Genomic DNA, 26,346 nt, shown 5'->3' on the forward strand with positions numbered 1-26,346 from the left:
ACATCGACCTAGCGGGCCCTCTGCATGGGAAGATGTTCCTAGTGGTCGTGGATGCCTATTCCAAATGGATTGACGTAGCACAGCTATCCACGACCACCACACTAGCAATCACCAACGTGTTAACACGCCTGTTCGTTACGCACGGGCTGCCCGACTCCATCGTCTCCGATAATGGCCCACAGTTCGCATCGACTGAGTTCAGCCGCTTCGCTGCCAACCTGGGTATCCGCCACATTTTCACAGCCCCATTTCACCCTGCCAGTAACGGGTTGGCTGAAAGGGCCGTCAGGACCACTAAGGAAGCCCTGGCAAGGTTCAACAAGGATGACTGGCACCACAAACTCTCGCGGTTCCTGATGAGCCAGCACTCAACTCCTTGTTCAGTCACCAATAAGTCCCCAGCTGAGCTCCTGATGGGCAGGCGTCTGAGGACTGTATTGGACAGACTACACCCACAATACTGCCCTGACTCTCCCCTCGCTTCCTCATCGGGGGTTAGACATTTTATCTTACAGGAGCCAGTTTTCGCGAGGAACTTCGCGGGAGACCCCCTGTGGATTCCGGGCGAGATCGTAGCCATCACCGGGCCGCGGTCGTATCGGGTCAGACTGGAGGATGGCCGCGTCTGGAGAAGGCACATAGACCAACTGCGCAGATGCCTCAGCACCATCGCCAGCAGGGACCCAGAGGCACTAGACGAGGGGAGGCTTCATCTTCAGCCTCACATCCACATCACGCCCGGCGATCAGTTCACACCTACAGCTGGTTCCGAAAGCCCGAACACAGACAGCGGCGCCCAGACAGTTGGCCAGCCCGATCCAGCCTTCGAGAGCACATCCCCAGTGATCAACCCTACGAGCCCTGGACAGGCCCAAACCGAGGGGCCCACTGGTGACACTTTGCCGACTCTGCCTTCCCAGGTAGACCCCGGACGGACAGACGATGTTCCAGAGCTACGCCGTTCCGGGCGCCAACATAAACCTCCTGCCTACCTCAAAGACTATGCATGTTCGCATCTGGGGGGAAGGGGTGTTATGTCCTGAGAACTCTAGGAGTCCTCACTCAGGTTCACTCACTTTGAGTGGGCGTTCTTCCCCCTTTCCTCATTGGCTGGTTCTCCCCAGCAGCCAGCTATAAAAGCAGGCTGCGGGGTCCAACCAGTCGCTGATTGCTGCGAGCCAGTTCCAGGCGTGGTAAGCACGGTCAGCCCTTTATTGTTATAATAAAGTATTGTTGCACTCATGCTCTGGTTCAGCCTCTCATTGCTCAAACTTAACAGGTAGCATACTTCTTTTGGTTTTGTCTGGTCTGAATATTGCTGCTTTAGTCTCTCTTTACTCACTGCATGTTGTCTCCTCCTCCTCCTCTTTGTAGCAGAAATTCTTATTTTTTGCAGAGTCCTCTTCCTTGGTCCCCGAGATCTGTGCTAGCTGTTTTCTGTCTAAAGGCTCAGCAAACCAATATCAGCATGAGACCCTATACTCTATTATAGAGTTCAAGAATGTAAGATGCTTCTTGGCAACAGTAAGACTTTATGTCACATTCCTCTATTTCCCAGTCTTATTTTCGGTTGGAGATTTCTTTATTAAGTGTCTCCTGCTTTGCACTCAGGAAATAACCTACCTTGATTGCTAAGTTTGGGGCTGACAGCAATTTTGCTTCTGGTTCTTCATCTCTTCCTGGAGAACATTTGGCTTGCATTTGCAGCATGTATAGTTCGTATTGTTTTCAGAATGAAAATAAACACAATATATCCCCACGAGTTCATAAGATCTGTATTATTCAGCCCCCTCTGACGAACATCCAAGGAGAAAGTGTTCTTTGCAATTGGCAAGTTTCCCAGCCAAACTCCTATATGCTAGCTTTCTGGGAACTGGCTTCTTTATATGGGCCTAAAATGGGTGGCAAGCAATGCTACAGACAAATCCAATGGGCAATCAGAATTACAACAGGTGATTATCATCAGCAGTCAGGAAAAAGCCAACAGCAATAGTCAGCAATCCCCATTTCCTTTCCTCTTCCTCTTTCTTCCTCCTCCTCTTTCTTATGTCTCTTCCCTTTCCTTAGTTTATCTCCCACTCAAATTATTGCTTATTCTTTTTGTTAATGATGATTATCCCCAATGTATAACAAAAATTTCTGGAGACAGAATAGAAACCTGAAGAACATCTTGCCATACTCTCATTTTGAGGAATAACTATTTCTAAATGACACCATCTAATACCTAGTAATGCTTCCTATTCCCATTGTTTCAAGTTTTTTCCAGAGGGAAGCCATGTTGGTTGTACTGAAATTGCTGAGAGGTCAAGAAGGTAGAAACCAGAATCATATTTTGTCAGATCTCAGACAAATGTGATTCATCTTGAAAATGGAGAGACTTTAACTTTTAAACTAGCCTGAAATAAATAAAAATAATTCTTTATTTCTAGGGTGAGTCCAACTGCGAAGGTACTATTTTCTTAATCAATATATACAACTATGAAAGTAGAAAGTGATTTATAATTGACCATCTCTGAAAATTTTTGGAAATGTTTGTGTATTTTTTAAAATTACAAAATAGCCCAGAACATCATCGGTCTAGAGCAAGGGTGTCAAACTGGCAGCCTGCAGGCTAGATGCATCATGTCCTGGCCACGCCTACCCCAGGTGCACGAATGGGAAAAATGTTGTGAAACATAATGTGATGGCTACATAACATGGTGAGTTTGACACGAGTGGTCTAGAATAGCAGTCGCCAACCAGTGGGCCGTGAGAAAATTTTGGTGGGCCACAGAGAAATCTCACTCCCAGAGCAGCCCCACAAAGCAATTAATCCAGGCTGCGCAGAAACACGCTTAGTGTATAGATGCAGAGGAAATGCATGAGACTTATCATATTGGAAGGCTAAATAATGCACCACCCAGCCACCTCCTTTTGGCACTCTCAGTCAAAGATTTCTGGCCAACTGGTTCACCCAAAATACATGTTGGCAGAGAAGCAAGTGGATTGTGGCAAAGACCCTCGCTACCTGCATCACCTGGATAAACACCTCTTTTAAAGCTGCTACAATTACAATTCCTCTGGCAGAGAGTTGGCCACCCAGAAAAAAATAAGGAGTTTGAAGAAGGTAAACAACTTACATGTTCTGTACTGTGGTTGAGCTATCTCTGTAATCAGTTATCAAGTTCAGAGTGAAGAAGCAGAGAATGATCCAAAGTTCAGGGTGATAGAGAAGTATCACAAAGCATAGAGTAAGGATTTTAGGTCCAATCAGTCATGAAAATAAAAAGTGAGTCTGCTATGTCTGCTGAGCTGGGCATCTTCCCAGATGTGGTTGATTAATGAGCTGAGCAGTCCTGCTCTTATCAGCAATTAGGCTCTTCTGCTTAGTGTGTCTCAACTTTGGAAGCTTAAGTAGTCTTCATTCTCTTGGCTTTTTGGACAGGGATGCGAGCTTTAACAACTCCTCTTTAGTTGTTTCTGCTTCTAGAGAAATGCTCATCTCCAGCTTTTTCCTAAGAAGACTCCTCAGTCTTTATGGCTCCTGGTCGGGAAGACACATCATCTTTTCCTCATCAGCAGAGCATTTTTTAAAGCAGTGGTGAGAAAATTTTGGTGAGCTGCAGAGAAATCTCACCCCCAGATCAACCCCACAAAGCAATTAATCCATGCTGCGCAAAAACATAAGGCTGTGCCGCCCACATGGCCTGTGGGAACCCTCCCCACCCACTCACTCCTTACCCGGTAAACTTGCCTGCTAAATTGCTATTTTTCCTTTTTCTGACCATCAAGTGTTCTGCTGTGCCAGGAGATTTAGTTAGGATTAGTTAGGAAGCAGGAAATGGTTGGATTTCTTGCTTTCTAGCTAATCTTTAGATCTTTGGCTCAGCACAGCCGAACCTCCCTTAGGACTGAAGGTTTGCTTGCAAGCAAAATTCAGTGCAGACTCACGGCAAGAAAATTTGAGAGACTGAGCTAGCAGCTGGCAGATAGATAGATCACTGAATGATTCTGCGGGCAACTCAATCTGCCTGCTTTGCCTGATTTTGGGTAAAAGTTGCTGTTTTTTTATAAAAAAATCAATATTTATATAAATATTTATAATATTTACATACAAGCCATGCCTAGCCAATCACATGACCACCAAGCCACACCTACAAATTAGGACATGCCCACCGAACCGGTTAGTGGTCCCTGGGATCTAAAATTATGAGTTTGGTGGTCCCTGAGGTTCAAAAGGTTGGCGACCCCTTCTACAGAGCACTGCACACCAGAACAACTAGACACAAGAACAGTTTTTCCCCAAACACCATCACTCTGCTAAACAAATAATTCCCTCAACACTGTCAAAATATTTACAAAGTCTGCACTATTACTATTAACCTTCTCATCACTCCTTATCACCCATCCCCTCCCACTTGTGACTGTATGACTGTAACTTTGTCGTTTGTATCCTTATGATCTATATTGACTGTTTCCTAATATGATTTGATTGCTTATTGTACCCTATGACTATCATAAAGTGTTGTACCTTATGATTCTTGACTTTTGATTAATGTATCTTTTCTTTTATGTATACTGAGAGCATTTGCACCAAGACAAATTCTTTGTGTGTCCAATCATACTTGGCCAATAAAGAATTAAAAAAAAACTGGAATATTTGTCTCCCCAAAAGATTAAATGATTAAAAATAGTTTTAGGATGTATTTTGTCTTTTTGGTAAACAGATGTACAATTTTGCTAACTACCATTGATTAAACTGACAATATTAGGACAATATTAGGTTGTAGGAATGAGGATTAGAATTAGATTTTCTATATATCATTACTGTATATAGGACTTGTGTTTCAAACTTTCAAGGTTTTTTTTTCTTTTTTGGTTTGGATCCCTTTCATTAATCAAACAGTCAAAAAACAATAAGGAAAAAAATGAAAAGTAGATACAAAATATTAAAAAAATTAATTACTAAAGGGTGATAGTGTCATCTGAATTCTTCATGAGAATTCATGAGAGACATCCTTGAGAATCATCTGGATTTCTTGTGACTCCTGGCAATTTGCTGTACTTTTTTTTTTTTCCAAACAAATATTTTGGTTTTTTCCCCTAGAGACACTGAAAGAACTTGAGAGCTGCCCATTTGTTAAATCAGTGGAGGACCACCACAAATAAAAAAAATATGGATAGTTGGATGTCAGAAAAATTAAATCCATTGATGGAAAATATTGTTGTTGCAGTCTTTATCCAAAGCTGATGTAGGTTCCCAAAATGTCATATTCCAGTTTTGTCATATGTGCTAAACATCTGGTAATACTAACAAGAATTAACTTCTCCCCAAATATGGAATATTTTTTCCAGAAGGAATAAACTCCCCCGAATTTAAAACTATTCAAACTGGTTTCACATGAGGTTTCATTTATTAATAATTTTTTTTAGATTCTCCTTATAAATGTTCATCTGCGCTTACCTCAGAGCATATTAGTAGCAGCTTCAGCAAGAGCTAAAAATGTATGGCATTATAAAGCTGCCAATGAAGAAGCCAAATATTAATATAAGAAGCAGCAGTGTCTACACTCTGTGTGTGTGTGTGTGTGTGTGTGTGTGTGTGTGTGTGTGAGAGAGAGAGAGAGAGAGAGAGAGAGAGAGAGAGGAGGGACGGGAGAGACTGAATATGGGCAAAATGGCAAATGTAGTCTTGTTTTGGAACTCTCATCCCTTTGAACATGCATGTGACATCGATGTATATACACAAGGGACAGAACTTGCATTGCAATAACACATGCACTATCCTGCATGTTATAGTAAGCGATATGATACTATATAATAATATTATAAATTAATAATAACATTATAAAGAGTAGATTGGAGATGTAAAGTGAAGGAAAGAGTATATAGATGTCCACATGCTGGAAGAAATATCTGGTTCAGTTCCAAGCTGGGAGAAAGATGCTGGAAACAACATGGAGGCTGATTGGAAAGAGAGGTTTATTGATGAAGCAGAACCACCAACCATATGTGATTCTGGGCAGCTGACAAAATGGAGTTGAGAGTGGGTGGGTTCTTTATACCTTCTCTGGGCTTTGTATTTGAGTTTCCTGATCCTGTGCAAGAACATGACCTTTAATATTCTATTGACTATTATCAGATACCTATGGGTCATGTAGGGGTTATGTAGGGGTCATAGCTAGCTCTATATGCAAAAGAGGAGATGCAAATCCTAGGTGTTTTTCTGAGCTAATTTTCCCAACCTTTTGTTTGTTGCTTATCTGAGTTTCTGTCTTGACCGAGTTTTTCTGAATGGATTACCAAATCTGCATTTTATTTATTTATTTATTTTTATTTGTCAATAGCTTACAAGATAATAGCTATAAGTAAAAACATAGTTATGAATACATGGATACATATAAGAAAAATAAAAAATATATATAAAAGAAACAATAGGACAGTGACGGTAGGCAAGCTGGTGCGCTTATGCACACCCCCTACAGACCTCTTAGGTTTTAGCATTTCTAAAAGCTGGGCTCCTCAGTTTCTGTTTGGGACAGAGAAACTGGAGCTGATTTCTGTCTCCCTTAAGATTTTTTTATTTCTGCTTTAGGGGAAATATTTTATTCTGCCTTTTAAATATTTCCCAAAATATTTTATTTTCCTAGGAGGTGGGGCTTCCCACACACAATAATCTACTAAGGATGGGCTAAACTGAGACATAGCCATAATGGAAGCAGTCCTATTAAAAGCAATAAACTGCTTTGATAGATTCCAAACCAGATGAAGATTGTATTTTTTCCCGCTGAAATGTGAAATATTAACCAAAACATACTAAAAAACACAATTAAACAAAACAATCCTTAAATGTAAAGAAAAATAATGGAAAATAATGGAAACCAAAAGAAAAGAAAAAAAAGATAACAAACACCAAGAAAACTAAGAACTCTCCTTCCCACACTACCTTATATATTGAACTTATTACCGTGTTTCTCACATAATAAGGCCGGGCCTTATTTTTTTTTACCCCTGAAAAAACGGCTAGGCCCTCTTTTCGGGGGTGACTTAATTTCCTCCCCCACCAAGAGCGGTCCATGTGCACATATCTCTCCGTGAGGCCGCTTTTATCTGCCGATCGAAAGCTCCCTTGAGGACATAGTCCCCAGCTGCTTCAGGCGAGGCGAGCCTGCCCCTGTCCCCTCGCCTTTAGGGCAGACTCTTTTCAGCGAGGGAAGCTCCCCAAGTGCGCTCAACAGCCACTTCGATCGGCTGGTAGAAGTGGCCTGGGGCGAGCACACACACACACTCCCCTCGCCACGAGGCCGCTTCTATCTGCCCATCGAAAGCTCCCTTGAGGACACAGTCCCCAGCTGCTTCGGGCGAGGCGTGGCTGCCCCTGTCCCCTTGCCTTTAGATCAGACTCTTTTCCGCCAGGGAAGCTCCCCAAGTGTGCTCAACAGCCACTTCGATCAGCCGGTAGAAGCGGCCTGGGGCGAGCGCACACACACACTCCCCTCGCTGCGAGGCCGGTTCTATCTGCCCATCGAAAGCTCCCTTGAGGACACAGTCCCCAGCTGCTTCAGGGCGAGGCATGCCTATGCATCAGGTTCCCAACTGCAAACTCAATGCAACTGCAAGCTTAATGCAACTGCAAGCTCAATGCAATGTACATATGCTGTTGTCAGAATAAATATCAGAGGACCCCAAGTTTCCCGCTGCATTTCTGCTTCCTGAGCCAGCCGCTCTTCTTCGCCCCCTCAGATAGCCCTATCCCGCCCCCTTGATTTCCCACTGCAACCATTTGGGTTGCAGGAAGGTTGCTAAAGAAGCTTTTGTCTTCTCTCCCACTCTTTGGAGCCTTGGAAATCCTCTCCTGGCGACTCCATCCCAGCTCCAACCCTGTTTAGTTTCCATCCTAAACAAGGCCCCTCCCAGGTGTGCTCTGGGAATCCAAGGCTTGTTTCCTCCCCCCCACCCCCCCATCTCTGACTTGAGCAGAGCAGCACTGGGGTGGGCAGGGAGGGAGCAGAGTGGAGGGGCTCCTGGGTTTTTTGCCTGAGCTGCATGAAGATCATCCTGGGGGCCCCAAAGGGTGGTCTTTCAGATTGCTTTAATGATTAACAGGACACTTCCCCGAATCCCCACCTCCCTCCAGTGGGGAGGAGGGCGTCTTGCTGGGCCCGGGAGAGATGCTGGCTGCATTGCAGAGGAGAAACACTCCCCCCCACAAAACAGCCCCTTGGGGAAACGTAAATGAATGAATAAACTCAAAGGGTCTTGGGACAAACCCCCCCCCCCAGGTAAAAAGAGAGAGGTGGCGGAAGAGCAGGTACCTTCAGGTTCAGAAACTCGGTTAAGCACAAGCTGCTACTTCTTCCCTCCCTGCCCTCATTTCATGTTGCCTTTGATCACAAAGCAGATCTTAATGATAAACAATCCTTTTGTAAGTTACCAACTGCATGCCAAATCCCAGCCACCACCCCCAGTGGAACCACAAAGCAACACCCCAATTTATTTAAAATCCACCATTTTAATAAAAATAAATAAACCAAGCCATTTATTCAAATACAGGAACAATTTATTCAAACACGGGAACAATTTATGCAAACATATGTAGGAACAATTTATTCAAAAACAGTTATGTCATCTTCTTCTGGAACATCGTCATAACACTCCATAGCCTGATTTCCTCCTGGCATCTCTTGTGATTCCATTGCCTGTAAAAGAATTGGTCCCAATCGCTGATGTTTAGCAATAGAGGTCTCCTTAAAGGAGTATCTCTTGTCCATGTATCCTGCTCGTAGTGCATTGGCAACACAGGTGTCAGTGATGGTATCCCACGCCTTCTTCACCCAACTCACAACCTCTGCCAGGCTAGGCTTCACAAAGTTTCCTCATTGGTTTCTCTCTATGTGATTCTCAATATAGTCATTGATTTGTACCTGCAGATTGTCCTTGAATGGTTTGTTTACTGCAATGTCCAGGGTTTGGAGATGTCCTGTCATTCCTGCTGGGATCATTATTTGATCCACTCTTCTTTGTGCAAGGAAACGCTTCATGTCTTTGGCACGGTGAAGTGCTGGCTGCATCCCATATTACCATGCCTCTTTGGCCACCTCACACAACAAGTGGCCGTATTAACTCGATCCACTTCCTTATAACACCCTGTGTGCACCAAGCCTTTTCCGTTTCAAGCACATAAATCCCTGAAACACGTTCAATTTTTTCTTTTTTGCCCTTGGCAATGACAAGAGGTGCTACTTTTGTCCCACCCAGGCGAATGGCCAAGATGCACGTAATACGTGCACTTTTGTATCCAGTTGATGGAATGTAAATTGATGAGGCACCCCTCTTATCAATTGTTGTTTGAGCCGCTTGGTCCCCAAAAACTGCAGTCTCATCCATTGCAATCATGTGGGAGACATTATATTTGGAGAAATCAATGGCATCAACAAATGATTTAAAAGCAAGTGCCTGTTTGACAATCTCAGCATCTTCTAGCTTGAAGAGCGAGGTGGATCTCCTCAGAGACAATTCATATCGCTGAAGGAAGCCATCCAGCCAGCGATGAGAGGCTTTGAATTCTCCTTGGGTAATTTCAAACTGTGGTGCCATTGCAAGGGCAAATGCTTGAATATCAGCCCTTACAACAAAAGCCTTTGCTCTCCTGTCAGCAATCCATTGAGAGATGGTGTCTTCAAGTTCAGGATATAATGGATGCCGACCTGATCCACACCTGTGCTTCTTGGCATTTCCCTTCTGCACCTGTTGACTGAGGTTATCATATTCAGCTCTCCATTTTTGGACCATATGGAGATGCAACATATTCTCTTTGCAGAAAGCGGTCAGATTCTTACCACGAGAATCCTCCACAATTGCTTTCTTGAATTCCACAGAGTAGCTCTTTCTTTTTAAACTCATCTTCTCTCTAGACCAAAATAAAAACCACTTTAGATCATTAACTCAATTAATCAATTAACCCAAACACATTAGGCCACCTTGGGGTGGTGGCTGGGATTTGGCATGCAGTTGGAGCTGGGATGGAGCCACCAGGAGAATTCACTGAGAATGACCAGGTTATGCCCGGAACTATGCGGGACACCCTTTGTGGATGCCTGGGCAAATTGTGGCAGTAACTGGTCCTAATTCTTACAGGGTCCTACTGCAAGTCGGGAGCATCTGGCGCCGCCATATCGACCAGCTTAGAAGGCGTTGGAGTGCATTTGCAGATGGCCCTCAAGATGTTCCTGCAACAGACAAACCGCCCAAAGAAACTTCCCTCGGATCCGACAAGAACGCAAGCCTACCTGAACAGCCATGGGTCCCTCGCCTGGAAACGCCTGAAGCTGAGACGCCAGCTTCATCGGCACCAGAAGTTGCCCAGCAAGCAGAGAAGTTCCTTCCAGCAGCAGCTTCACCAGGACTTAGAAGATCTGGACGCCTGCGCAAGCGCCCGAGTTATCTAAAGGACTACGCATGCTCCTTTCTGGGGTAAAGGAGTGTGGCGTTCAGGAGAGACTAAGCCAAAGTCTTCACTCCGGTCTGTGTTTCCAGCGGGAACATGGACCGCTCCTATTGGCTTATGCCATTTGACAGCTGGTTATAAAAGGGAGCTGTAAAGTAACAGCTGAAGTTCGCTCCGAGTTTGCCTCAGGTTATTCCGCCGCTCTAAAACAATCTCCCTACAGGATCAGTAGCTGTTCAGATGTTGTTCAACTACCAATATGTATTATGTGTGAGTTTTCTCTGTTTTAACCTTTGTAAACTGTCTTAGAGGGGTGGCCATATATATCATAAATAAATAAATGTTCAGAGGTTTCAGACAGCTGAGAGGTATAGTTCAGTTACTTTTGGCAGACCATGAATTTCCTTACCCTGCAATAGAGAAAAGGTATCTCCTTTGGTACAGTGTTTTCCAATCTTAGAAACTTTAAAATGTGTGAACCTCAACTTCCAGAATTCCTCAGCCATGCATATAGATACAACATGAGACTAAAGTAACTACTAAGTAGAATAAAAGGAACTCAAATTTGGATAATTGATTATGGAAGATAGATTTGCATTCAACTTAATGTTCAGAATTTCAGATTTGTAAAAGCCCCCCAAAGCAGTAGCTAAAGGAAGCAATGAATAATGAATTAGATTTTTGTTTGTAAAGGTTGTATTGAATCAGATTTGGTTTGGCAAATAAAGATTTTGTAGTTGTTAGTTCCATTTCACAAGAGAAATTTCTAAATGTATATAGTTATTCATATTAAAGATTGGGTTCATATTTTATGTAGGGGATAATTGGATTATTTGGTTTTGATTTAGCACAATGGGTGAACCTAGCCCTAAAAGGATGGAATCAATTAATGAGTCAAATTTCGTCAAACAGGCTGGTAAACAAGTCCTAAAAGCCAAATCCAACCCCTTTCCTCTCTCTGCATCACAAATATTTTCCTACACATCTATTGAATACTTTAGTAATTTTCTGTTTAGTTGAAACAAAACCATAGTTTGGATCTCTTTTACCTTTATGAACAATGCGGCTGCCCGTTTTCCTTATGGAACAGAGCATATGCGACAGTGGTGGTATTCTACTGGTTCGGCCTGATTCGGCTGTGACTGAACGGTTCCCTCCAATGATCAGCTGCTGGGCCCTCCCGCCCACCCTGGCTCTATAACCTTTATTTCCTGCTTTTCAACCTCAGTTGCTTCGCGCGGCACAGCCGATTGCCACGCATCAGCTGTTTTACACACAGGGCTTACAGCAGGAGGTAAGATCTTGAAGTGAAAACTGAGCCTGTCACTGTTATTGTGTAAGACTGAGAGCTGGGTGACTTGCCAACTATACTTTAAAGAAGGAAGTTCTCATATTGTTCATCCATCTAAATTATAATTATTTACATTAAAAGGCATTTTTTTTTACTTCAGTACTTTTTTTTCCTGGAGGCATCAAGTATTGAAAGGGGAAAAAAGGGAGTTGATGGCAGCATCAAGTGTTGAGTGGGAAAGAAAGGGAAAATATGCAATATCGTACTATATATGCTTGATCCAGTAATTGAATTGATTGACCACAACTTTTTGGGTCGTTTGGCCCACATCCCCCCATCTAATTTGGATTTTTTTAAGAAATGAAAGGCGTTTAGTATAATTAATTACATGTGATTTTACTACCATTTATAACTGTAGGGCATGCACTGCAGCACCCAAGCCAGCCATTCTTTAAGCTAAGTTTTAACTAGGATTTGAACAAGCTTGATGTACTAAGGCTGAAAAGTATTTAATGAAAGGCTACAGCAAGTAGCGTCTCAGCAAAGGGCAGCACCTACTTAAGAAAACTCTGTGGATGTGTCCCAGAAGTTGAGCTTGATTCAAAGGAGGTTTTGCTTTAAGCTACAGCCAGCAAACTCTGCTTTACATTGAAAAGCTCACAGACTAGATTTGATCAGCATTCGGAGTTGCTGGGAATTAAGTGGCATGCATGTGTAAAAAAAATCATATTATTCAGATTGAAGAACTTCCAATAATCTGGAAACTACAGACTGAAGTGGGAAATTAAAAAAAAATATTGCCTAGTACTTGCCCAAATCCCACCCCCCTGCAAATAGAAGAAAGGTGGCCATGGAAATCAATCTGTTACAGTGTGTGCAGGAGATCACCCTACAAACTTTTTGCATGAATAAGAAAAAATGAAATTATAAACCACGGTTTTGATGATTGAAAAAATATATACAAAAAATGGATATTATCTTACAAACTAGAGATAAATTTATACTTTTAACTGCTGTAAAGAAAACTAGAAGTTACTTCTTTATATTCTTTCCTTTCTTTTTGCACTTTTGGCTTTCTTCTTTTATTCTAAATATTATAATTGTTAGTTTTCATGTCGATTAAAATAAAATATAGAAAAAAGAAAAAGAAACCAACGTAGACATAATCACCAGAGGCATAGCCCTATTCAGAAGGGAATTTTATTATTTTAAGGAGGGAGTGTAGCCAAATATTCCTATTGGATTTCAAGCTTTTAAAACACTCCCAGAAGTATGAATGCAATCTCATATTTAATAATAGGAAGAAAGCTGTAGATTTATTAAAAGTCGCGCATTTTTCTCCCCAAAGGGACGGAACAAAAGCATACGCCCGCTTTCGCAGAGCCCCTGTTCTCCTGCCTTCTCTGAAAAAGAGCCTTGCATAAAAAGCGCAACTGTAAAGGATCAGGAACTCCACCAATCACTGGAGCCACTGGTGTGTGGGTGCACGTGCTCAAGCAAGCCCGTCCCTCCCGTGATCTCACCAGTTCGCATTCCCCATCCGCAAAACTTGCACATGCTTTGGTCAGGATTTCACCCGGCTCCGTCGCTGTTGCGCTTGCGCAGAAGTGAGACTACAGTTCCCGAGAACCTTGAAGAAGGGCTGCGACGCATGCTCCCATCCGGGACAAACGTGCTGTTTTCTGTCTCCTCCTCCTGCTGCTGCTGCTACTGCTGATGCAAGAGCTGAGCGCGGCGGCGAGGCGAGCAAGACGGACTGAGCGATTGACTTCCTGGACAGCGTTGTGCGGTTTTTTTTCTTTCTTCTCCCCCCACCCGAGACGGGCGCTTCTGAGTTTCTGCTTTGACGGTCAGGGAGATCCGTCGCCATGTCGGGAGACGAGGTGAGGACAAGAGAGGTGCCCAGGCCTGGGGCGGCGTGAGGCTAGGGCTGTGGCCGCCGCCATGTGAGGAGCTGGGCCTGAGGCCTGCCCGCACCCTGATCAGAGCCCGGTTGAATTAGCTTCCCTGAGCAAAGCCAGCTCCCTTCTCCCAGTCGGTGTGATACGTTTAGGAGCCAGGCTTATTTTTTGCCTGAGTAGCTTGAGGAAACTTCTCCTTTGTCCTTGGTCGCTCTTCTCCCCCCTCCCCCCCGGTGAAATAAGGAAGCCATCCTTTAACCCCCTTTCCCGCCTTAGGTCAAACTGAGTTAATGCCACCTCCACCCCACTGCAGTTTATTTGAGAAAGCAGGAACGTTTCACACACACATATACACATATTTTTAAAAACCGCTGTTTTAAAAAGACATGAGCAACAATGAGACAGACATGGTTGCGTCTAATGTGCTTGGAATGGAGGAGCGGAATGGTCTTCCCTACTATAAGCGCCTGATGAAATGTTGATTTTTGTGAATGGCGTGGCTCGGAAAACCTTCGGTTTGGGGTGCCGGTCTTGGAAGGATCCCTATTAGGTTGCTGCTCTAGCAGCCCGATTTGGAGTCTATTCAAATTTGTAATAAATGAAGCACTGCTTTCAGATTCAGTTAGAAGACTTATATACCTGTGCTTGCCATCACTCTGGGGTTTCTTTCCAAAGTAAACTGTTAATAGTAAGTTTTCAAATCTCTAGAACGAACATCAGAAACCTCGCGTAAATATATCCAGGAGAAGTTGTGGCTCCATTGGAGTTGGGTGCCAATAAATTTAAGTTAATAATAAAACAATCTTGAACTCCCTAGAACTTTTCATGGGCAGAATAATCCCATTATTTCACTGCAATCCTGTTATTCAGACCCTATGATTCCTAAAGATTTATTGATACCTGAGCAAAAACTAGGGAAAGCTTTTGCTTATCTTTCCTGTTTAAAGCAAAAATGCCTCATTTTAAAATTAAAAAGAATTTTGAAGCCTTTGTCATGATCCTTTAAACTGTTCCTGTTAAGCAGTATGTGAATCAATTTCTTCCTGTTTTTGGAAATGTGTTTTCAATCCTTAAGTGGAGAGACTAGTTTTGCAGAAGGAAAATAGTTTTATCTTTCAGTCCTTGAGAAGTTCTGGGCGATATAGAATATGAGTTTGTAATAAATTAGACTATAAGACCGATTTGAATAGACCTCTACATTATTTATAAAGCTGGTGGTGTCAAACTTGATACTGCTACTCCATAAAATGATAACCTGGTATGGTTTGCTATGAATTGAACTAATAATTTCATTTCAGATTTGGATTTGGCAAGAAATAAGTACACTACTTTTGATAATTAAAATTTAATTTTCAAGTCACAAACTTTGCTACTGCTACTTTTCACTGAAAGCATGCCCATAAAGCAAGAGTGAGATTTAGCAGTTGCTTTGCCTAAGCAAGTTTGATTAGATAAAAATTCAAACCCCTAGAGTAAGCTATTATTGAACTGTCAGTTCATATTGTCAGCTCCCAGTTGTAGTCCAGTGATTTATTTAAATCATGTATGATTGGTTTTTGATTCAGTTTGGTTGGTGGAATGATTCATTTTTAGGTCCTTCTTTTTAGCAGAAATACTTAAAAAAGATTTTAATGCAATACTTGGAAAACAAATGTAAAGTAGGTTTTTTAAGGAATAATTATGAAGCACTGCCTACAGAAGGATGAAAAACAAGGTAGATTTCCAGATATTTAGAACTTTTCTGTTCTTCATGAAATAAATGATTTAATAATAAAATGTCAGTTTTACTGGTGCAGTTAAGATGGCTATTAATGTATTAGTTTAATTTTTAAGTCATTTAATAATACGGTTTCTGCCAGCATGTCAGTGTAGATCTGTATTCCATATAATGATGAACTTAATCTTTTTGAAATATGAATTCAGGAATAGACACCTCATGGTTTTTTCTTTTATTGTTTACAGCTGCTTGATGGCATATGGATCATAAGTCCAAAACCTATAAAATTGATTTCCTAGGTATAATACTTGTACTAAAGATTGGTCTCATACAGCTTAATAATTTCTCTCCAGCTAAAAGAAATTTAATTTCATCTTGGTTACAGCAAAATACTTTACATTAGATGAAAATGGGGTTGTGTTATACCAGCCGAATGTAAGTAATGTGTGGGTATTTTGTCTTTTCTCCTCCCACCTTTAGTCTTCATGCCCCATTTGCTTTAAAAAGTTTACCAATTGAAACAACATTGGGACATGTGAAGAATTTCTCCTTGTCTACAGTCCTAGAAGCTCAATTTATTGATTGGCTCATTGGGTATTTGTTCTCCTATCTTGACCACTATTGATATCATTAGGATAGGTTTAATCTGTGTGGTAAAAAAATACAGACATATCTCTTTAGAACTTCAGATATTTTAACAGTAATACTTTAACATAGATATTAAAGAGACATTAGATCATGGATGCTCATTCTGTTGCCTATGGATACTTGATGTTAACCAGGGTAATCACCTACCTACCTTTTAACAGATTGTTTTATTTTTAAAAACCAAAAAGAGTATGGAATACAAGAAAGTGCTAGACACCAGTTTCCTTTTTGAGAAAAACTTATTTTGTGCTAAGCTGTATCAACGTAGCCGACATTTTGAGAGATGCAGAAAGATTCTCTCAATATTACATTTATGCCATTTGATTTTGGACAAGTTCCTATCTCTGCATTAAGTGGACAATTAAAATGGAAAGAACTAATTTAATGAACTTTAAGTTGATGATATTTGAGATACAATTTTTGGTTTCTGTTCTCTACAAAAAATATTATAGCTAGTTTCTAATATTAAATGCATTCAAAGACTTAGAGTTTCTTGTCTTTAAATATAAATTAATATGTATGTTTGTATATGTCTTTTAAGGAAATATTTTTAAAAAGTCCAGTATAACCAGTTAGTGTGGTGTGATTCCATTATAGGATTACTCTAAGATGTAGAGTACTATAATTAAGCTTATAATAGTTTATGAAATACATAAACAGAACTTTTCTGTATAGGTGTGTGAAAAATTGATCTAGATAGGTTTGGCAGAAATATATGCTTTCTAGCAAAAAATCACACTTCATTCAGTGTAATTTACTGGAAAGTAAACACTGGTTTGCAGTGTTCAGCTAGAATATACAGGTCTTGGATTGCCTTCAACATTTGATCTGAATTTTTGGAAGACTATCCAGAATGAGTTTGGTGAGAGAAGTCTGTAGTATCAACTTCTTGTTTTACAGGATTCAAAACTACAGTAGTTTTGTGGTTATATAATGAACAGTTTGATAATTGAGATGAAGGTGTGTTTATTTTCAGATTAATGTAATAAATTCCTACCTAATACTTGAATACCAGATGTTGCTATTCCTTCTGGAACTTCGTAATGGGTGCCTTAAAAAAAGCTAAATATGTTTTGGTGATATTATTAACAATTGTTAAAACTAGTAGATCTTTAAATTGCTGGGAAACCAATCTTGGTGTGTTGGGTTGTGTAGATTATTTCACTGTTTGAATTATGAAAAGTTTTCTATTTTTTCCATATTAAGTTTTCAGTTATTTCCTAATGTACTCTGTACAGCATAGTAGATATCTTATTTTATAAGCTTTCTATTTATGTTGTGTTTGAATAATAATTTAATGTTTATATTTATATGTATACTTACATTTTTGGGCAATGTTTTTGTATTACGTTGCGAATTTGTGTTAAGAAAATACTGATGTTTCTTGCAGATGATCTTCGACCCTACTATGAGCAAGAAGAAGAAGAAGAAAAAGAAGCCGTTTATGCTTGATGAAGAAGGTGGTGATGCACAAACAGAGGAGACACAGCTATTAGAAACAAAAGAAGTAGAGCCAGAACCAGCAGAAGACAAAGATATAGAAGCTGACGAAGAGGACAGCAGAAAGAAAGGTAAGCTATTATATATCTACCAGAAATCGTGTTTTCTGTTTCTTTTTTATTTTTCTGTGACATTTAATTTGTGCTTTTTAAAAGCTTTCCAGAGAAGTCCATATGTTAAGCAGCAGAATGCTTAATAAAATGCTTGGAAAATGTATTCAGGCTTCATTTACTGGCTGGCTGTGAATATGTTGCTCTCGTACCACTATTAATGGAAGATAGAAATGAATAAGAGAACTTTGTGTTGCTGGTTTGACTTTCATGGAGAGGATGGAAGGTCATTAAAAAACGCTATTGCATTGTATGTTTCCATTGTATGTCTCCAAACTTCAAACTCCAAAATATACAGGCTGAAACACACCTATTTCATAAAGCCGTAGTTTAATGGTTTGCTTTGTTTTCTGAATATAAATATTAATACAGATTGCCAGCTGTGTTCCTGGTTCATTAGTATGAATCATCTAACTTTTAATATTTTAGAATTGGACTCTTATTTACATTTCTGTATTTCATGATAAAATTTCATGAGAAATTAAGTTGAAGTAGCTTTAGCTATCAAGATGGGTGGCATATACATTTAATAAAAATAAATTATCTTTATTTTATTGTCTGGCTTTAAAATAATTATGTTTTTCTGACTTATTACTGTTAAGGCCAATAAGGCATTGAAGTAAATGTTGTCAAGGATTTTGTATTCTTATAAATTGTTTCTCAGTTATTACATCCTGAGTTATAGAGATCCAGATATAATGTATAAAAGTTGAAATCAATATTTTATACATTATTGAAATAGTCTAATTTAATTTTTCTTAATGTGTTCTATTATTGAAGTTGTCTGACTTTATTGTCACAAGCTTGCTTAAATTTCTTGATAAATATATTCAGGCATGTTTCTTCCATACTCAAATCATAAGGTAATCTGGATGTCAGTAAAGTGCTGCCTTTCCATTTCAGATGCATCAAATGATTTAGATGACTTAACCTTCTTTAATCAGAAGAAAAAGAAGAAAAAAACAAAAAAGATATTTGATATTGATGAAGCTGAAGAGGGACTGAAGGTAAGTTAACACAGGGTTAAAGGCATGTTTGTTTCTTCATTTAACTAACTTAAGATTTAGGTTTCCCCCCACCTCCAAATAGCTGTCTATATTGTGCTCTCAGCTTAAAAGAGGAAGAAACTTGCTACTGTATATTATCAGTAAAAAACTCCAAATTATATTAAAAACATTCTAGTACATCCCCTAGACTTTTGCTTCATAGGTGACCTCTGAATTAGTTGATTATTGTCATGATCAACAGAGGTGCATATTTTAAATTACTGTACATTATTTTATATCTACTGCTTGTATCATTATTATTAATCTTTTTCTCCTTCCCTACCCCCAATTGTTCTCAAGGACCTAAAAATTGAGGGTGATGTGCAAGAAACAGTAGAACCAGAAGATGACCTTGATATCATGTTAGGAAAGAAGAAGAAAAGAAAGACGGCAAAGTTTACAGATGAGGATGAAGTATTAGATAAAGAAGAAGGTAACCTTTTTTGGTGATATCTGTTGCTGTTGGTCAAAGTTGGTAACACTGAAGGTTGATACAAAAAGTGTAACTATATTTTAATTTTATAACCAGGTTGGAAGGCGAGCTATTGTAGCTATTAGCATTCTGTCAAATGCTGCAGATGTAGAGAAAATTTTGGTCCAATACATTGGCCATCTTCAATTGATGTTATTGTACAGGGTACCACAGTGTCTTCTACATTGCCATAAGCCATAGCAATTTAATTTCAGAGGGCAAAGGAGAAGTTGTGAGTCCAATAACTGAGTGCTTCAATGAGGCTCTTATGCTTTCTAACCTCTAGCTATGCAGCCATTTTCACTCCTTGTTCTCTTTGTCCCAGATCTTCATGTCTCTTTCATTTGCCTTTTCAGAATCCAAGATAATACTTCAAAGTATTTGAAAGGTGTGGGGATAGTTTTAGAGTAACATAATTCAGTATGGGTATTCCAATAAATCTGTGATTTATGGTTTTACATTTTCAAAAACACATTAAAAAGCATTGTAATTCAGCCCAATATATGTTATTAACCATTAGTGTTATAGTTCTAATAAACTTATATTGTCTTTGGAAAGCTCAGATTTGATGCCTGTGTAGTCATTCAGACATCATGGGCATCACAAAACTAAATAAGAAACAAAAGTACATTCTTAAACCCAGACAGGTATTAAATTTCATTCGATATGGGATAATGATATTTTCTATTGGAACTTTTTTGGAAACTTCTAGCACTACTGAACTTCCACTTCTGCGTAAAGAGAGGAAAGATAAATTTGCCTTTCCAAAGCTATGTCTCACCTTATTCTTAATACTATTTGGATTAGCTTTCCCTTTCCCCTCAGTATCTCCTCATTTAGCAAAGGGTCTAATGTAAGAGGTTCTGGCTGAAAAATATACGTGTTTGCGTCACATAAAAATATGCTGTGCACATTGTGGAATGGAAATAGATAAAGTATGAAATAATGTTTAATTTTGCAGCATTGGAAGATGATGACAGCAAAAAAGATGATGGAATCTCTTTTAGCTCTCAGTTAGGACCTGCATGGGCAGGCTCGGAAAGGGATTACACATATGATGAGGTAAATACTTTCCATACCTTTTAACTAATTCATCTATTGGTTTTTTATAATCTGGGGAGCATAATATAAATTGAGTTTAAATATTGCTTTGGATTTATACTAAACTGAAGAGAAATACAGCTTTGTTATCTTAGATTGAATTGTTTATTCTACTTCAGGATTAAGGAATTATGAGTAGAACATGCATATTTTAAATAAATAAAATACTTTTAGAGAAGGAGATTTTTTTAAAAAACTTACTATGCTGACGTTTCGAATTCAGAGAAAATTCTATGCTTTCCACCCCCCCCCAGGTAAATAAATTAAGACACGAATATGTACTAGTATCAATTTATATTAATCACTATTAATTAATTTTTTATATTCTTTTCTTTATACTTGCAGTTGCTGAATCGTGTATTTAACATCATGAGGGAAAAAAATCCTGATATGGTAGCTGGTGAAAAAAGAAAATTTGTTATGAAACCTCCCCAGGTTGTAAGAGTAGGAACAAAGAAAACATCATTTGTTAACTTCACAGATATCTGTAAACTGTAAGTTTTTTTACACTGCAGTTTGGGAGAGGAATTAGTAAAAGTCAAGGAATTGTGTTATCACTATTGTTCAGTTATGAACTGTGAGGTTACATAGACAAGACAGTTAATTCATCTGCAAGTGCAGATATCTTATTCTGAAATGACTGTTGCAAGTGTACAGGATTCATTCAGTGATCAACTGGGAATTCTTTTAGCCAAGTAATGAATATGGTTTTTGTGAAATTCCTGTTCATTTGTGCTAGAAAAATTCCTAGTGAGGTTGAGCTAGTATCTGGAAGTGTTTTAGAACCACCAAAATAATGATTAATTAAGAGGAAATATAATTAATATGAAACAATAGCCAGCAGGAAATATTGATTTCTCAGCTGCATCCTTAAAAGTTTTTCTTCAGAACTCTAGACTGAACATGTAAAGCTTGGGAAAGTCAAGATATAATGAGATATTGGAATTGAGGTTAGCTTACATACAAATAGTTAAATGCTTGAATAGTGAATTCAGCAAAGTACATAAGGGCATGGGGTTATACTTTGAAATAAATTTCTTTATATGTACAGATTGTAATGTCGAACAAAATATTTTTATACAAGTAGTCCTTGACTTAAGATGGATTAACAAAAGCTACTTACAACCTCATTCCAAAGTTGTGGCAGCTGCAGCACCTCTGCAGTCACTCACTCTTACGATTCAGTGCTGAGATGCTGCAGTGTTCCCCATTCCCCCACTGGTCTCCACAGGCCTCCCATACCATTGGGCTGCACACCTTCCTTAGTTTTCAAAGATCTCTGGAGCTTGATTAAGGAAAGACAATAGACCACCCTGCTGCTGGGCCATGTGGCACGATCCTGAAAGAGGCATTTTCCACATTGAATTGTGGTCAGTAACAAAGTGGTTTGCTATGCTTCCCTAATGTGAGCTCGGTAGTATTTTGCCATGTTCTGTATATCCATGCTGTGGAGTTTGGGTTAGGAAAAGCATGGCAAGTTGCTGCTTACGTGGCATGATCCCGGGAGCAGTTGCCATTTTCCAAATGGTCATGTTGAATTGTGGCTACTCAGAAAAATGGCTGCTTCCAGGATCATGTCATGTAACCCAGAGACAGAGCGAATTGCTTTGGTTTTTTAATCTGAGCCCCAGAAACCTTTGAAAGATATGTGCTAAATGGGTGACATGAGGTGAGGAGGAGGAGGGTGTGAGACCTGGTAGTGTGTGAAGTAGGCCCAAGGGATGGAAAGTGGAACATGGGTTACCTTGGAATGAGGGGAAATCTTGAGAGGCCTGGGACATGAACTGTACTAGGCCTCCCAGGGCTTCCTGTACCCTCTGTTTAATGATGCGTGCATTCATTTAACAATTGCATTAGACAGAGCAGGGGTGAAGGGTTCTAAGTGAGGCAATCATGTCCTTAATGGCCATCACAATTTCTGACAACAGTGGCCATGAGGGCTATCTGTACAATAGCTGGATGTTTTTTTTAGAATACCCATAATAGTAGTGGCATAAGGTGTTTGGTTTGGTTTTGGCTTATTCTGAGAAAGAAATCTATTCATCATAATTTGTAAACTGTACCTAGTTTCTTGAGATGACATTTCAAAGATGTGAAGCTCCAGATAGTTCAGTTCTGACTCATTGTGAAAATCATTTACTGAAAGTCTTGATCTCATACATGTGAAACTTCACTGCAAACAGTTTTCTTTAGATAAACAAAACGTGCTATTGTAACTTACGGCGCATTGCCATATCTGATATTAGATAAATGTCATTTTGCTGTTTCAGAGTTCATAAACAAATTTAATATTATGTTATCCTTGAGGTTATTATCTTGGGGATGGCCTAAGCTACCTTTAGTTCCTTTTCACTGACTCCTATTTTATCTTCTTCAAATATTCTACAAAGACATTAGCTTTTTTAAAAAAAAATAAGTGTCAACTATTTGTATTGGCATTGCAGATGCCACATGCTACACTATGATAATAAAAGAGATGTATGTATTCGAAGTACTTGTTTTTTGGTAACTAGATAAACTTTCATACTTTTAGATTACATCGTCAACCTAAACATCTCCTGGCTTTTTTGCTGGCAGAATTGGGTACAAGGTAAGTTCTTCAAACTTAGTTTTTTCTGTGATATTTATTCGTCATGAATGTTTCTGAATTTTTGATAGTAGCCTCTGTACAGAGATTATGATATCTCTTCAGCTTCAAAAACAACAGTGTTGATGTAAGCCATTTTAAAAATTGGTTTAAGTAACTTGTGCTTCAATGATTACTTAATGTTATAGAATTTAATGCACAACTTGTAGGTTTTATATTTTTAATAAAGCTGTGCAGATAATTCAGATGGAACTTTTGTTTCAGCCAAGTGGCACTTGTGAAAGCAGCTATGCCTTGGTAAAGATTTGGTGCTTCTGCTTTGATGAATTCTTTACAAGAAGTTCTTTTCTTTTCCACATACATATGTACATACAGAAACCTGGGAAGACCTTCAGAATGGCTGCACCAAATCTTCAAGGGTGGAAATCTAAAGGAAGTCTTTATATTAGAAATATCTATTTTTGATATGCTGTGCTTTTTTAAAATTTAAACGTAAGGAGATGGATTTTTTCACCAGCTTCCCTTCATACAGCTATTTGCACATTAGAGTTCCCCACCCCTCCTTGACTGATTCTTGGAATATCGCTAATACATATTTAAAAGCTGAAATAGTCAAATTTCATCAGAGAGGGGAACACTTCACCAGATAATCTGTTACCTTTGTTTGTGCAGTTAAGATTCATCACATAAAGTGATTGCATATAAAAATACAATTCCTGCTATAGGCTTTTCTCACAAAATGAAAGTTTTGGTTCCCACTCTTTGCTCTAAATGTCCACTTTTGCTGAGTGAGTCTGGCATAGACAACATCTTCCTAGAGCTTCCTGTTTATTACTTAGTTGACGGATTTATTATTTCAAGCTCTTTTTTGCAGTATGGGATTAGTTGTGGTCAAGTAGAGGCTGACCTTTTATTATTACAGTTTTTCCTTGGTATCTATATATAATGGGGAGTCTGTGATTGAGAAGTTCAAAATAATAAAGACACATATCTTTCTACGTATGCAAAATATTTCAATACACAGTACTGATACACATACAGTTTGTAATAAGTATTCAAACTTTTGAAAAATATAACAATTCCTTGTGAAGTGGCCTGAGGAAAAACTTTAAAGGAAAACTATCTTTACTTTAACTTACAAGATATAGAATCTATCTGATCAGGAACCCAGATTAACTTGAATACCACTTCTAACCTTCAAAACTTTTGTACACATTTATCAGTTATCAGCCAGCAATATTCTGCTAGCACTACTGATTGCCATTCTGTCTTCAATGGCCACTTGTTTGGCTCAGCTGCAATGTGGGGATAAGAAGGATACATAGATGTTGTATTTATTCTCTTTTTATTACTCTGTTCCATTTCTATCATTTATGCTCTCCTCAGTATACTGTTTTTTCTGTTGTGTTTTTCCCTAGAAGGCAACACATGTCTATAGAATTTTCTTTTAGCTGTTTTAGAACATAGCCCGCCATAAGCATTTAAAAGAAAATAGTTGTTGTATTTCCACAAAAGCTACGGGGTATGCCAAGGATATTAACATTTGTGTGTGCATGCTGTTGAGTCCGTCTTGACTCCTGGGCAAATCCTTGCAGTTTTTGTAGCAACATCGTCATTTCCTGCTCCTAGGGCTATAAGAGAATGACCGGCTCAGTGTCATCCAACTAGCTCATGCCTAAGGCAGGACTGGAACTCATAGTTTTCCAATTTCTGATTTGTGACTTTAATCATTACACTAAACGGGCATTCTATTTTTGTGTAGCCCTATTTTGGATATAGCACCACCAACCCTTAGGAATGTGTTTAGCTTCACTGTCTGATAAAAGATTGCAGTAAATGGAGGGCCTTTGAACAAAGATTTGCTTATAGCATGCTGAGCATTTTTGGAAGCCTTGAAGCCTCTATGTCATTGAAAATATGCAATTCTAATTTTAATATCTTTTATTTTATTCAGTGGTTCAATAGATGGCAACAACCAACTTGTAATCAAAGGAAGATTCCAACAAAAACAGATAGAAAATGTCTTGAGAAGATATATTAGTAAGTGTATTCTATTATTGCAGATTTATGCTGCTTCATGTAGTTTTAATCTTGCTTCTTACCTAACTATTAGTAGTGCTAAAATTGCCATCCTGTAATTTCATTAAAATCTTCTGAGACTACCATATTTTTACTGGTCGTCAAAAAGGAAAAAATGCTACAGTAAGAAGTGTCATTTTGAGGAATCACTATATCTTTGATGAGGTGAAAGCAAATAGCACAATTATAACAGTGCTATATTTGAATAGTCATGTTTGTATGGGAAAATGTAAATCCTTGGTCTTTTGGTTATATACTAAAGAATTATTCATTCTGGTTTTAGTTGATGTAATAGTATTTTTTGTTTCCATGATGTTACAAAATGTATTGTTACCGTATGGAAACAAATGAGGTACCAGTTGAATTCTATTGAACAGTATAAACACTATGTGGTTATTTCCATGTTCTATTGTCAGTTGCATATTAAAAGATTATAGAGGTACACTGTTAAAAGATCTCAGACATTTCCAATGCAGAAGATTGAATAATGGTATACTGAAAAGGAAGTCTGGCAAATGTTGCTGATCATTAATAATGCTTATTTTGTACAGTATGGACCAGTGATATAAACTTAGTAAGTAGTGAAGAAAGCTAATTAGAATGGTTAGATTTTAACCTGAACAGATAGGTGTTAACAGTGAACCATATTAATGTTTGTTTCACAATTCTGTGCTAGATTGAAAAAAGGTTGTGACTTTTGTATCTGCCAAAGCCAAAAGTCAGTTCTCTCATGTTGTAAGCTGTTTGCAAGACATTCTACTACTTTTGTGTGATATATAAGTGCATGCAATAAAAGGGCAGAAAAAAAATATGCTTAAGGGCAGTTACGTTGCAATGAAAAAGATCAATACTGTGTTTACTAATTTTATGTTTTATAGTCTAGTAAGTTTGCAGTTGGTTTTGAAAATTACTCTACCTGATCATTTAAATGATGTGCATAATGGATAAAAATGTGTTTACTATTTGTTTATAATTTCTTATTGCTAATATAACTTATTTAATTGTTCCCACAGAGGAATATGTCACCTGTCATACGTGTCGGTCACCAGACACAATCTTGCAGAAGGACACCAGATTATATTTTTTGCAGTGTGAGACTTGCCATTCGCGCTGCTCTGTTGCCAGCATTAAAACTGGTTTCCAGGCTGTCACAGGCAAGAGAGCGCAGCTCCGTGCCAAAGCTAACTAGTTGGCTGGTTGACACTGAATTTTTGCGAAATGATCTGGGTGCAAATGGCTGGACAGGCTTACAACCTGAATGGATTTACGATGTATTAAAAACAAGATAGTAAAAGCTGCTTTGCTTTGGGTTGGTCTGTGAAATTCTTGCAAGATCAGATCCTCAAGCTGTTGGCATTTGCTAACTGAATATTTTACCAACTGTCAAGTGATGAGAAAGGAGGTGCTTTTTAATCTGTTCATAGAATTCTGTAAAATGCAAGAGAAATTAAAGTTATTATAACAGTGA

General features: G+C 39.0%; 2 protein-coding genes across 3 annotated transcripts in view; one reads left to right on the plus strand and one right to left on the minus strand.

The window, feature by feature from the left end:
• ASIP (agouti signaling protein) overlaps positions 1–13,330 on the minus strand; it is a 67,008-nt gene extending 53,678 nt beyond the window's left edge. The window contains exon 1 of the mRNA XM_087929158.1: positions 13,241–13,330. The gene's annotated coding sequence lies outside the window, so the exon portion shown is untranslated. The remainder of the gene's footprint in view (positions 1–13,240) is intronic.
• An 82-nt stretch (positions 13,331–13,412) lies between these two features.
• EIF2S2 (eukaryotic translation initiation factor 2 subunit beta) lies at positions 13,413–26,346 on the plus strand. Of its 2 annotated transcripts, none has more exons than XM_026697635.2 (9): positions 13,413–13,600; positions 17,374–17,554; positions 18,497–18,600; positions 18,940–19,072; positions 20,073–20,173; positions 20,558–20,706; positions 22,746–22,802; positions 24,754–24,839; positions 25,892–26,346. In XM_026697635.2, exons 1-9 carry the CDS (start codon positions 13,586–13,588, stop codon positions 26,065–26,067), a joined length of 1,002 nt encoding a protein of 333 aa, XP_026553420.1. In that variant the 5' UTR covers positions 13,413–13,585; the 3' UTR covers positions 26,068–26,346. The 2 variants fall into 2 exon arrangements, with proteins under 2 accessions (XP_026553420.1, XP_087785273.1); XM_087929147.1 differs by lacking the exon at positions 13,413–13,600 and adding an exon at positions 15,586–15,770.

This window comes from Pseudonaja textilis, chromosome 3, assembly GCF_049901715.1.
Source record: "Pseudonaja textilis isolate UNSWEBS1 chromosome 3, rPseTex1.2, whole genome shotgun sequence".
Taxonomy (NCBI): domain Eukaryota; kingdom Metazoa; phylum Chordata; class Lepidosauria; order Squamata; family Elapidae; genus Pseudonaja; species Pseudonaja textilis.

Bases quoted from the DNA above. Each gene is read 5' to 3' on its own strand.
- EIF2S2 (XM_026697635.2), top strand. The intron at 17,555-18,496 runs GTAAGCTATTAT...TTTCCATTTCAG, and splicing joins AGAGGACAGCAGAAAGAAAG to ATGCATCAAATGATTTAGAT. The intron at 19,073-20,072 runs GTAACCTTTTTT...TTAATTTTGCAG, and splicing joins AGTATTAGATAAAGAAGAAG to CATTGGAAGATGATGACAGC.